Source organism: Alosa sapidissima, chromosome 1 (assembly GCF_018492685.1).
Source record: "Alosa sapidissima isolate fAloSap1 chromosome 1, fAloSap1.pri, whole genome shotgun sequence".
In the NCBI taxonomy this organism is placed as follows: Eukaryota; Metazoa; Chordata; class Actinopteri; order Clupeiformes; family Clupeidae; genus Alosa; species Alosa sapidissima.
Genome location: NC_055957.1, coordinates 4,663,573 through 4,676,090, shown reverse-complemented (window position 1 = coordinate 4,676,090; position 12,518 = coordinate 4,663,573). Strand labels below are relative to the sequence as shown.

Here is a 12,518-nt window from a genome sequence, read left to right as displayed (position 1 = left end):
GAGCAGATATCTCGTGTTAGTGTGGGTGATTCAGGTGAATTAGTCTCCGATTAGGTTGCATGCGTACAGAACAAAAGGTGTATTGTTAGGAACACTGTTAGGCCACAAGAGTGAAGGATGCAATCACAGTGGGAGAGGTGCACCTGGAGGACAAGGGGATGGAGTGAAGGCTTCAACAGGAAATAATCCATAATAATAACGAGACATCCTCAGAAATGCCATGGCGATTTGACTTAGCACTTCATCATTGCATAATATTCAAACCTGCAGTTTGTCCTCCAACACTGGAACACACATAACAGTAAAAGTAGTCTGATAGATGTGAGTTTGTAGTGTTGTAGTCTCCGCTGTAAACGCAAAGGAAGGTCTAGAGTGACTTCCACGCAGAGGTATTGAGGGGAAATATCTTGAGATGATTAGCGAGGCGTTTGGAGGTATTGAGGGGAAATATCTTGAGATGATTAGCGAGGCGTTTGGAGGTATTGAGGGGAAATATCTTGAGATGATTAGCGAGGCTTTTGGAGGTATTGAGGGGAAATATCTTGAGATGATTAGCGAGGCGTTTGGAGGTATTGAGGGGAAATATCTTGAGATGATTAGCGAGGCGTTTGGAGGTATTGAGGGGAAATATCTTGAGATGATTAGCGAGGCTTTTGGAGGTATTGAGGGGAAATATCTTGAGATGATTAGCGAGGCTTTTGGAGGTATTGAGGGGAAATATCTTGAGATGATTAGCGAGGCTTTTGGAGGTATTGAGGGGAAATATCTTGAGATGATTAGCGAGGCGTTTGGGGGTGTTGAGGGGAAATATCTTGAGATGAGATGATAGGGTAATCCCTCCAAAAGCCTCGCTGATCTGGTCTTTGACCACCATCTTGAGTAGTGCAATCCACACGTCTCTTCTTTCTAGAGGAAGATGATCCGTTTCCAACAGGAAGCCAGTCAGAAATAGAATGTAAAAGATGAGGTTTTACGGCAGAGTCTGTAGCAGGTAAAGTTCCAACCACAACATGGCAACCCAACCTGGCAACCTGGGGGTGGAGAGGGGGGAGGGGGTGCTTCAACAGGGAACCAGTGTGTGGTTAGGGGTAGAAAGTGGGTGCTTCAGTGGGGACCAGTGTGTGGTTAGGGGTAGAGAGGGGGTGCTTCAGTGGGGACCAGTGTTTGGTTGGGGAGGGGGTGCTTCAGTGGGGACCAGTGTTTGGTGAGGGAGGGGGTGTATTGTCGAGGACATCTATTCGCCTTATTCACCCGGTGGCCAGAACGAGGCTACAGGGTACACTTGCCATCACACTTCAGTCCAGCAGATGGTGGTAATGCACTCCATTTGCAAACTGCAAAAAAAAACTCACTGAAGAAGAAGAAGAAGGTTACTCTGGCAGGCCAGCGAATCCTTCTTTTTCTGTGAGCTTTTTCTTTTTTGGTAGTTTGCAAACCGAGTGCATTACCACCATCTGCTGGACTGAAGTGTGATGGCAAGTGTACCCTGTAGCCTCGTTCTGGCCGCCGGGTGAATAAGGCGAATGGTGGGGTCGGGCCTTCAGCGCAGTCTTCATTTGATGGCCAGGACGGCGTCGTAAGACTTCCCCGTGCGACACACCTGCACGTCCCTGAAGCCGGCCTGTGTGAGCATGTGTGTGTAGCGCGACGGCGGGTGCTCCTTCCCCTCCGTCTGAACCAGCATGTTCAGGGAGAAGAGCTGCGCAGTGATTGGCCCGCGCCGCTTCTCAAACAGCATGGCCTCCACGATCATGACACCGCCACCTACAGGACAGAGGGAGAAAGACAACCGACGAGACGTCTCAATTCTCTTACTCAACCTCATTCTTTAGACAGTTATAGCTTTAGTTCTTCTAGTACTAATATTAGGCAGGCACTTCTACTGAAATCTACTTAAAAAGCAGTATATTGACAACATAGCATTAACTAAAGCACAATGCACAATACAAGAGTATATTCATAACAACACTGAGTGCGTCCATCCTAAACACACAGAGTGTAAGAGCAGTATATTCATAACAACACTGAGTGCGTCCATCCTAAACACACAGAGTGTGAGAGCAGTATATTCATAACAACACTGAGTGCGTCCATCCTAAACACACAGAGTGTAAGAGCAGTATATTCATAACAACACTAAGTGCGTCCATCCTAAATACACAGAGTGTGAGAGCAGGTGAGTACCAGGAGAGCAGGAGGAGTGTATTTTCTTCAACAGCTTTTCACACTTCTCCTCTTTCCAGTCATGGATAATCCGAGCCAGAATGTACAGATCAGCTGGAGGGAGGTCTCCTTCAAAGAAGTCTCCTGAAAACAGGAACACACACACACATGCATGCACGCACACACATGTGATTACACACACACACACATGCACGCACGCACACACACACACACACGCACACATACACACGCACACATGCACGCACACACGCACACACGCACACACACACACACACACAGCCTGTTAGCATCTTGAACACTTCCCTGTCTACGGTCAAACGCTTCAGCCTGTTAGCATCTTGAACACTTCCCTGTCTACGGTCAAACGCTTCAGCCTGTTAGCATCTTGAACACTCCCCTGCCTACGGTCAAACGCTTCAGCCATATTTGCATGAGAGCACCACACCCACCCTCTTGGAACGCGATGGTGCTGCCACCCTCTTCTGTGAAGTGCTGCTTTGCCGTTTGGACCACTTTGGGCAGGTCCAGAACGGTCACGGTGGAGAAGGGGTACTCCCTGGCTAGCTCACGAGCCAAGGCCCCCGAACAGCCTGCCAGAGACAGAAAAAAAAAACCATAAACATAAACCAGTGGATTATCACCCAGAGAGACTGGCACTAATGACACCCTTCTGAGCAGGCATCGTGTTTTTAACAGAGCGCTTCAGAGTGGCATGTGCTCCATCACATGTAATTACACACAAATCATATGAGACTGATGGGGCTTCACCCCAGATTAATGGAGCATTTCTTTTTTGAAGGTGAAATGATGATGAGATGTGTGAAACGCATCAGAGAGACATACCACCGAGGTCCACCATGGATTTAAAACCAGAGAGGTTAAAAGCAGTGACTATGTCATGTCCGTCAATGGCCCACGTTGAATTCATAAGCCCCATGAACTTGAGCATCTCCTCTTCTGACCTAGTGAGCACACACACACACACACACACACACACACACACACATTCACATATGGACCTGCAGAGCCTCATTAGACAGACACCAAATGACACACACACAGACACCATCTGTTCATTCTGTCACCACTAAGTCCATCCAAGTGGAAAAGGGAAAGTCTGGGTTTTTTTAAACGTGAAAGCTAATGGACCTAATAGATGACAAGAACATGCCACATATTCCATTTCTATTTACAAGTCCTTGTTCTCTTTGATCACAAAAATAAACTGACTGAAATATTGGGCAAAGTGCAAAGTCAGTCATTGAGCAAAATGTCTCATGCATGAGCTACAGCCATCGCGTGGTACGTGAGAGCTTCACACTGACCGATGACCTTTGTGTCAAGGATCTTGCTCTTGGTATAAAATTAGCAAACAGAGTTTGTACAGGTTCTGAATTAGCTTCAGTTAGACTTTAGACTTTGCACTTTAAATAGGGGCCCTTATAGTCTGGGATCGACCAATTATCGGCCGGGGCCTATTTAGCATTTTTATAATAATTGGTATCGGTCATTTTTTCCACCAATAAGCCGATACTGAAATGGATAAAGAATGAAACGCGCTACTTTGTCTGTAACGCGTCTCTCACTCCCTGCATTTGCGACTCTGTGGTCGAGAGCATTGTCCCGCCCACTACACCGTCTGATTTGTTAGTTAGCACGAATGCAGCCAATCAGGATCGAAGACTGAACACAGAGAAAGTTTAGAATTCTCACTGAGGCATATTGTAGACTGGGCTTCAGCTGTACGGAGCTATTTTTCGAAGGTAAGGAAGGTAGGCCTACCTTACATTGCTGAAGTTGGAATGTGAACGTGTCACGATCATCTACAGTGAAGTTAGAAAAACACCACTTTGTAAGCTATTGTCTCTTTGATCTGGATCAATAAGTAGCCTAAAGCACCCACCTCCTTCATTTAGCGAATTCCCGATTGATGCACGTTAGTGATATAGCCTACCGTTTACTAGTTGGCCTACAAACTCGGCTGCTGCGCGTCGGGAGTTCTTTGCATCCGTCTCGTCAATTAATTGTTAATAACGGGACACCTTGGCGGACGTTATCCCTCCCTACATAGTAGACAAGTCCTAAATTATGCGATAGCGAACGTCTAAAAGTCTAATTACGTGCCTTTTAGGCTCACAGAAGTGTAGCTTATAGCCTACATATGGACACAAATTGCATGCTTAAATAGCCTAAGAACTATTTTAAAACTGTTTTGTTAAACTATTTAACCGTAACACTTGCCATCACGCATGCACCTCTTCCTCTCCCTTTCCCTCTCTCGTGCACTCACACACACGATGGCAAAGCATCCTCTTTGTGACAGGTCCCTTACAAGCACATAGCCCATTGTGTATGCCTATGAAAATAATTGCTATCACTCAGCTCTTGGATTAACACGATACACAGGATTTACACTTGTGATGCAAGTTGATACAATTGTGTATCAAAAGAAGAAAGAAAAGTTAGCTTTTCTTTTTAATGAAAATTTTCAGCATATCGCCATAGCTACTATCTACCCCCCTTTTTGACAACTGAAATATCGGTTTTACATATCGGTTATCGGCCTCCTGTTTTGGTAATAATTAATATCGGTATCGGCCCTGAAAAAAGCATATCGGTCGACCCCTATCTTAGTCTCACGTTAGCTTACACTAGCACACAAATGGAAAAGGCCACTGGATGATTCAGTAGCAAAGTGCAGTTGTGAGGGCTAGATCAACAGTGGCGGTTCTTTGGCTAGGCTTCAAAGGAGTGACACAGTGACCAATCTCTAAATAACACGGGACTGTCAGGCCAGCTCAGATGTACGCTTCGGATGTCAGAGAACAAAAAGCTGTGACCCGAAATTTCAAACAGCCCCAGGAAAATTGCTCAATGCAGCATCATCTCGTGGAAATAAAGCAAAAAATAATGGATCTCAGTTTATCTACAGTCTGTTTAGTAAGAATATCAGGCTAACAACAAGAAACTGTAATAAAACTGTTTTTTTCTAGAATTCCTTTCATCAAAGCATAGAGTGCCTCACAGGCAGAGGGGATAAGGAGCATAACACAGGATCATCAGCGACACACAGAGTGATGAAATTATAATACACAACAATGCATGTCATAGAAAATAATAGAAATAACAAATGGTTAGATTATGAGGATTTATACATGGATCATGTTTTAAAAGGGTCTTTGAATAAGGCAAAGCGTTTATTTGTTTTTCTGACATCATGCCATTCTAATGACACTGTATGGACAAGCTTACAGAATAAGAATAAAAAAGAATAGCATGCTGACCAAAGATTCTAGAACAGAGCTCCGCTCTAGAATCTTTGATGCTCACACAGTGTGTGTCCCTGTTCCTTCTCTTCAGAAATCATCACACTGAAGAGGCTCATACCTGTAAATGGCTGAAAAGATGTCCTCGGATGATAACCCAAAGGTTTTTTCATTCTGATTCTTCCCTTCCCTGCAGAAAAAGGATATGTAAAGGGGTGATGCTTCTTATATCAAAAAATGTCATTTTATGTTCAGGTGGAAGTATTACTGCAAGTTCAATTGTCAGCTTTGTGCTAAGGTTGCCAATGCTGATAAATAGATCACTTTTTCCTATGCATTATTATGCATTATTATATTGCACTATGCATTACTCTCATTATTATATTGCACTATGCATTACTATGCATTATTATATTGCACTATGTATTACTCTCATTATTATATTGCACTATGCATTACTATGCATTATTATATTGCACTATGCATTACTATGCATTATTATATTGCACTATGCATTACTATGCATTATTATATTGCACTATGCATTACTCTCATTATTATATTGCACTATGCATTACTATGCATTATTATATTGCACTATGCATTACTATGCATTATTATATTGCACTATGTATTACTCTCATTATTATATTGCACTATGTATTACTCTCATTATTATATTGCACTATGCATTACTATGCATTATTATATTGCACTATGCATTACTATGCATTATTATATTGCACTATGTATTACTCTCATTATTATATTGCACTATGTATTACTCTCATTATTATATTGCACTATGCATTACTATGCATTATTATATTGCACTATGCATTACTATGCATTATTATATTGCACTATGTATTACTCTCATTATTATATTGCACTATGCATTACTATGCATTATTATATTGCACTATGTATTACTCTCATTATTATATTGCACTATGCATTACTATGCATTATTATATTGCACTATGCATTACTATGCATTATTATATTGCACTATGTATTTCTCTGTCCCTACTATTCCCACTCAGTGGGCTCTAAGCCAGAGTCACACTTCTACACAGAGTGCCAGTCCGGGTCATTGGCATCCACATCAACATGTCCGCCTCAGAGAGTAGCAGATGCGTTTAGTCCGGTCCCATTTCAGAGGAGGCGTCTAGTTGTATCAGGATCAAATCCCAGGTGGCTGTACTACCAACGGGCACGTTTCCCATTCCCATAGTTGCTGAGCTGTTAGCAACTTAGTTGGTTGGCAATGGGAAATTGCATTGCTACCAACAAAGTTGCTAACCTAGTTAGCAACTATGGTTTTGGGAAACGCGCCCCAGGGTAACTTGCTAACCCGGGTACCTCTGGGAGTAACCGCTGATCTCTAAAAGAACGCTGCACTGGAATGCGGCATAACCGCTGATCTCTAAAAGAACACTTCACTGACCAGCTGTGGATTCTAAAGTGGCGTGTTGTTTGGAGATCAGCGGTTACTCCTGAGGTTACCTGCGTAAGCCAGCAACCTTGCTTCGCTGTGTATCCCTCAGCCCTGGGGTGGTCTGCTTTGGACACTGATTACTCACCTGACTGCGTCCACCAGGTTGTTCCAGAGCGGGTAGATGGTTTGGGATTGGTAGATGATCATGTCATGCAGGGATTTGGGGCTGGTTTTGGCCAGGTAGAGATTAGACACGTCTGTGCTGCTGTAGTAAGCTAACAACACAAACAATAAACAACAACAACAACAACACAGAACACAGAGTGAGGAAAAACACAACATAGATATTCAATATCCATCCAATCTCTCTCTAACTGCCTCATTTGGTATCTGTGCTTCCTCTCCTCCGGCTGTGAGCATGACTATGGAAGGAGACAGGAAGGAAATGAGGAACATCTCTCAAGCTGGAACACTTGGAACACAACATGTGGAAACGCCACACTGTGTGTAGTTACAGATAATGGCCTCCTTGAGTCACATGTGGCTTCAACACTTTGCAACTAGCATTGCTAGCATGAGGTCCACCTGTTGAAATGGTGGCTGTTACCACTGAGCCTGCTGAAAACAGATACATGCAATTGCAATTACAGGCTGTTCCTCTGACACCCATTCTCCTGACCACTGCAAGCCAAAAGTTCTTCCTCCTTCAAGAACAGTATGAACTATTGTGTGTGACTGAGAGTGGGTGTGTGTGTGTGTGTGCGCGTGTGCGTGTGTCTGTGTGTGGATGTGCGTGTGTGTGTGTGCACGAGTGTGTGTGTGTGTGAGTGTGTGTGTGTGTGCATGTGTGAGTGTGTGTGTGCCTATGAGTGTGTGTGTGTGTGTGTGTGTGTGTGTGTGTGTGATTATTCCACACCAGCACCTGTGCCCTCTTTGTGCTCCACCTCCAGGATCTCGATGCCCACCAGCACGTCCAGTAGCCGCTCCATGCCATCCTGGCTGGTGCCCAGCTCCCGCGCCACCTCGCCAGCCTGCAGGGCATTCTGGGACTGCAGCAGGAGGTCAAACACCCCGAGCTCACACGCAGAAAATATCACCTGTGGAGAAGTGCACAATAAACTATCACCTGTGGAGAAGTGCACAATACACTATCACCTGTGGAGAAGTGCACAATAAACTATCACCTGTGGAGAAGTGCACAATAAACTTCAAATCTTCAGCTTTTGCCATTGTTGTGGGGGCAGGAGGGTTGCCGGTTCGATCCCCAACCAGTAGGTACGGCTGAAGTGCCCTTGAGCAAGGCACCTAACCCCTCACTGCTCCCCGAGCGCCGCTGTTGTTGCAGGCAGCTCACTGTGCCGGAATTAGTGTGTGCTTCACCTCACTGTGTGTTCACTGTGTGCTGAGTGTGTTTCACTAATTCACGGATTGGGATAAATGCAGAGACCAAATTTCCCTCACGGGATGAAAAGAGTATATATACTTATACTTATACTGTTGGTGTCGTGCCTGATTCTATAGTCTAGAATTACAACCTGCAGGACAATTATTTCCCAAACACGTCTTTGCTTCCTGCAACCTTAGCCTATGTCACACTACATTGTTATAACCTTTCTGTAACTCTTGAACTGGTGCTGCTTCATCTGCCTCTAACGAGTCATTTTGAGCTCCTTCCATTTTTCATGAGGCGAGGTCACCATAACTCCTACAACGACCATCCAATGAAAGGCGGCCTTTAGAGACAGTCACTTCTTTTGGCTTGTTTTGCCTTGGGGTGGGGGGTGTGTGCTTGTTTTAGGCTTTTGATAAAAAAAGATTGAAAAAAACACACTCATTCCTTGTGAGAGCGAGACATGTGGGAGTCTGCTGACAGACTGAGTTGCTCTTTCCTAAACCCTTCAGCCGTTGTAATACAGATTACATTTAATGGCACATTTCAACCTTCCATGATAGTCTACTGTGTGTTTGATTAGACAGACAGTTTATCAAAGAGCTTCTCAATCCACTGCACACAACCTTAGACACTCTGAAGCCGTTGAAGTATTCCAGCAGTTTGAAAGGGTAGTCCAGTTCGCTCTGAGAAAGGTGCTCTGCCATGATACAGACTTCTGTGGGCTGTTATCTTCGAAATGGAAACAAACAAAACACATTAAGTTCACTGTTGACTATAAAAAGGCACCACATCAGTTTCAAATGGCCACAAGAGTCCATCACTTTTAAAGCTCAACATAACTGTTCATTTTAAGTTCAAGCTTTTAGACAGACATGTTGTTGCAATCCACATTTAATAAAACTTTCAGTACTACACCAACTGTTTTGCTACTTAACCAAAGTTACTTCACAGGCAGATCAGATGTGAGGGAAGCTGCAGGATATTGCATAACCCCAAAAATAATTTATAGCATCAGTGCCCCTTCCTGTGAGTGTACTATAAAATGTACTGCATTTCTGATTCTGCTGTTTCTAATTACTATATTTTCATGTTGTTTACAGAGACGACAGTTTGGAAAGAGATTCTTTATTTCAGGAAACTTTTTTTCAATCTCAGTTACTCTTCAAATAGCCTAGTTCCCCTTACTGGCCTACAGCTAAGGTGTGCATCCAGGCTTAAGAATTTAGGAGAGCAGGCATGGCTGTCAGAACTGGTCACACTCTTCATTTACACAATACATTTCACACCAATTCAGCTATTTTCCATTTTCAATCATTTCAGTTCCAATCAAAATTGATGGAGCAAGAAAGCTCAAGGACTACTGTATGCAGGGACATGCGCGTGCTGGTGTTATTTCAAACACACTGACGACATTAATAATAATAGTAAATAAAATCCATCTGAAATTGCACAATCTTGTATACTAAATTCGACTATATAGCCTAAGGCTTTCTGAATACCAAACTGATCTGCATGGCTAAGTTTAAGTGAAAGCTTGGTTACAAAACAAAAACAACTAAACACAAAAGGGACGTTTACATCTACAATTACAATTCGTCATGTTCGTGTCCCAGATATAAACGTGACAAGTATGTAGATGTGAGCCTGCTGCTGCTTTCAGTCAGTGAATCATGTATCCTGCTCATAAACAAATCTAGCTACATGGATGAACGCAAATATTCGACAGTGACAGACGGTGGTTTAGGAATGGTTGAAAACACGGAATACGTCGATTACATAAAGTTTGAAGATGCAGCTGGTCGTTACATTCTGTAGCCTATCAAAATCCTTTTGTGCAACATTTTTCTGTTAGCATGCTAACTTACCAGATAGAAGCCGGCTGGTGACGATTTAGCTGCGTGTGTCCGTTTGCATTCGTATTGCGGCTAAAATTCTAGTTACAGTTGCTCTTGCTCCATCGAGAACAATGTTATGTGCACAAGACCCGAAGATCTTCTTGGAGGCAACAGGACCACTCAAGCGCGAGGGTCTAATGCCGACAGCAGTTGACTAGGTGACAGCCGACAGAGGGCGTGCACATTCCAGCGGTCCAAATCTTTGATAGTCCGGACACCACAAAGGTGCAGCTGACCGCTGTAGTAACTTTGACAAGTTATGATGCTGAGCTGAGGAAGCAAAGTGGTGTCTTTTGCTCACACAAACACATACAAGTCATAGAAACCTAGTTTAGATACTTTATTTGTCCTGAAGGAATTTTGTCCTCTGCTTTCCACCCATTCTCTCTCTCATTGGGGGCCAACACACACACACTAAAGGGGCCAGGATGAGCTCACCAAGAACACATAGCCTACACAACAGGAGCAGTGTATGTATAGTCCCACCGCTTCAACCTTCATCCTGAGCGACCAGACAGATCTAACAGTCAAACTGTTAGAAAGTTACATGAAAAACATGCAAATATCTGAATAAGTGTTTCAGGTCACTCAAACAACACCTAGACCCGTAAGCAGGGTTCCCACTCTAAATCAAACGTAAAATTCCATGACTTTTCCCTGCCAAAAAACGGATTTCCATGACCTATAAATGGGACACTATACTGACCAATGATTTCAGAGGAGCTGCGTAGCTTTCAAGAATCTGGCTTTTTTTTTAGAGCGGAAGATTAATAAATGGACAATTTATTAACTACCACTAGTCAAGCAAGCAGTAAAGCTAATAACCAGATATACACTAATTCTGTGTGGAAATATATTTGTATTAATGTATTTTGGCAAGTACATTTTAAACTGCTGCATCTGCTATTCCATGACTTTGCTCCAAAAATAAAATAAAATTCCCTGACTTTCCATGTCTGGAATAGACTTCATCAAAATTATATTCCAGAAATGCTATGACCTGTGGGAACCCTGGGTAAGACTGTCAATCCTCCCATCTTTAATAAAAAAATATATACTGCTCCAAAAATTTAAGGGAACACTTCAATCATACACTGGATCGGTACTCTGACACTGTTTGGTTCTGAGCACAAGTAAAACTTTTGAGGCGAATGTTTTATTTTGCAAGAACTGTCAAACATTCTGTGAATGTAGTTTGAGAATGGAGAAAAAAAGTGGAAGGTTTAAAAAAAAATGTGTTTTAACAATTGTGGAAAACTGTAAGTGTTCCCTTAATTTTTTTGAGCAGTATATTTTAGTCTGTTAAGTCATGCAGTTAGGCCCACTGGACATCTGTCTGTAGAAAGTGTAAAACTTGTTGTTAAAGCTATGAAGGGGTTGGCATTTAGCCACACCATGCCATGTTGAGAAAGATGATCAAACACAGTAGAGATATAGGCAAACTGAAAAAAGGTTGGCATAAATATCCCTCTAAAGTAAACAGTTTCAACTCTCTACCAGAAGTCAAAGCAGGGCTGGCGTCATCTAACTGGCTGGGCCTGCATGTTTACAGTGTGCTGTGCCTGCCAACACTTCATTCCTACGGGCCTCTGAAGAAAATCTACATGGTTGTTGCAAGATTCCTTAAAGTCCAACCAGGCCAAGCCAAAAGATGTTGCAAGGGCAGAAAACGGTGTAGGAAATAGGGAAGGAAAGTAAAAGCTTTCGATATCACATTGCACTCTGTGCACATTACATTGCACTTTTCTACTTTTTTGCACTTCTAGTTAGACGCAAAACATTTCATTGTCTCCGTGTCTTGTTCTCTGCACAATGACAAAGTTGAATCTAATCTAATCGATGTCCTTGTTTTGTTGGGAGAATGAAGCACTGGCCTCCTCTATTAGAATGTTAACCACTTCCTCTGGGTCAACTTTAACAGACTTTAACAGGTATACTATGAAGCAAGACTACTGGCTGACACAGGTAACTTCAGGAGTAAACGCTGATCTCCAAACAACACGTCACTTTATAATCCACAGCTGCTCAGTGCAGCGTTCTTTTGGAATTCAGCGGTTGCTCCCAAAGCTAGCCAGTTACCTTGCTTTGTCACTAAACTCAAACACACCCCAGGGAGTGGCCAAGGATAGTCATCACACCTTTCAGCAAGGTGCGCTAGGTCAAGAAGAACCCCAAAGCAAAGTTACCACAGGCAGCCCCCAAAACCCAAGAGAGACGGCGACTAACACCATTCTTAACCAAATCCGTTTATTATTTATTTATGCATTAACACTTCCTTTTCCCCATCTCGTACGCGCACAAACCCAACATTTTAAATACAATGACTTGGGAGCCCAGCA

General features: G+C 43.1%; 1 protein-coding gene across 1 annotated transcript; it reads right to left on the bottom strand.

Moving 5' to 3' along the window:
• Window positions 1-1,452: 1,452 nt before the first annotated feature.
• asmt2 (acetylserotonin O-methyltransferase 2) lies at window positions 1,453-10,764 on the bottom strand. The gene is made up of 9 exons (XM_042057384.1): window positions 10,150-10,764; window positions 8,908-9,013; window positions 7,814-7,988; window positions 7,037-7,166; window positions 5,572-5,640; window positions 3,028-3,146; window positions 2,634-2,774; window positions 2,185-2,307; window positions 1,453-1,764 (listed from the first exon to the last, which is right to left on the bottom strand). The coding sequence occupies exons 2-9, from the start codon at window positions 8,986-8,988 to the stop codon at window positions 1,553-1,555; spliced, it is 1,050 nt and encodes a 349-aa protein (XP_041913318.1). The 5' UTR covers window positions 8,989-9,013; window positions 10,150-10,764; the 3' UTR covers window positions 1,453-1,552.
• Between the last annotated feature and the right edge of the window lie 1,754 nt (window positions 10,765-12,518).

Bases quoted from the DNA above. Each gene is read 5' to 3' on its own strand.
- asmt2 (XM_042057384.1), bottom strand. From the start codon at position 8,988: ATGGCAGAGCACCTTTCTCAGAGCGAACTGGACTACCCTTTCAAACTG. The intron at 3,147-5,571 runs GTATGAGCCTCT...TGTGCTCACTAG, and splicing joins ATCTTTTCAGCCATTTACAG to GTCAGAAGAGGAGATGCTCA. The intron at 2,308-2,633 runs GTGGGTGTGGTG...TCCTGTTTTCAG, and splicing joins CACCATCGCGTTCCAAGAGG to GAGACTTCTTTGAAGGAGAC.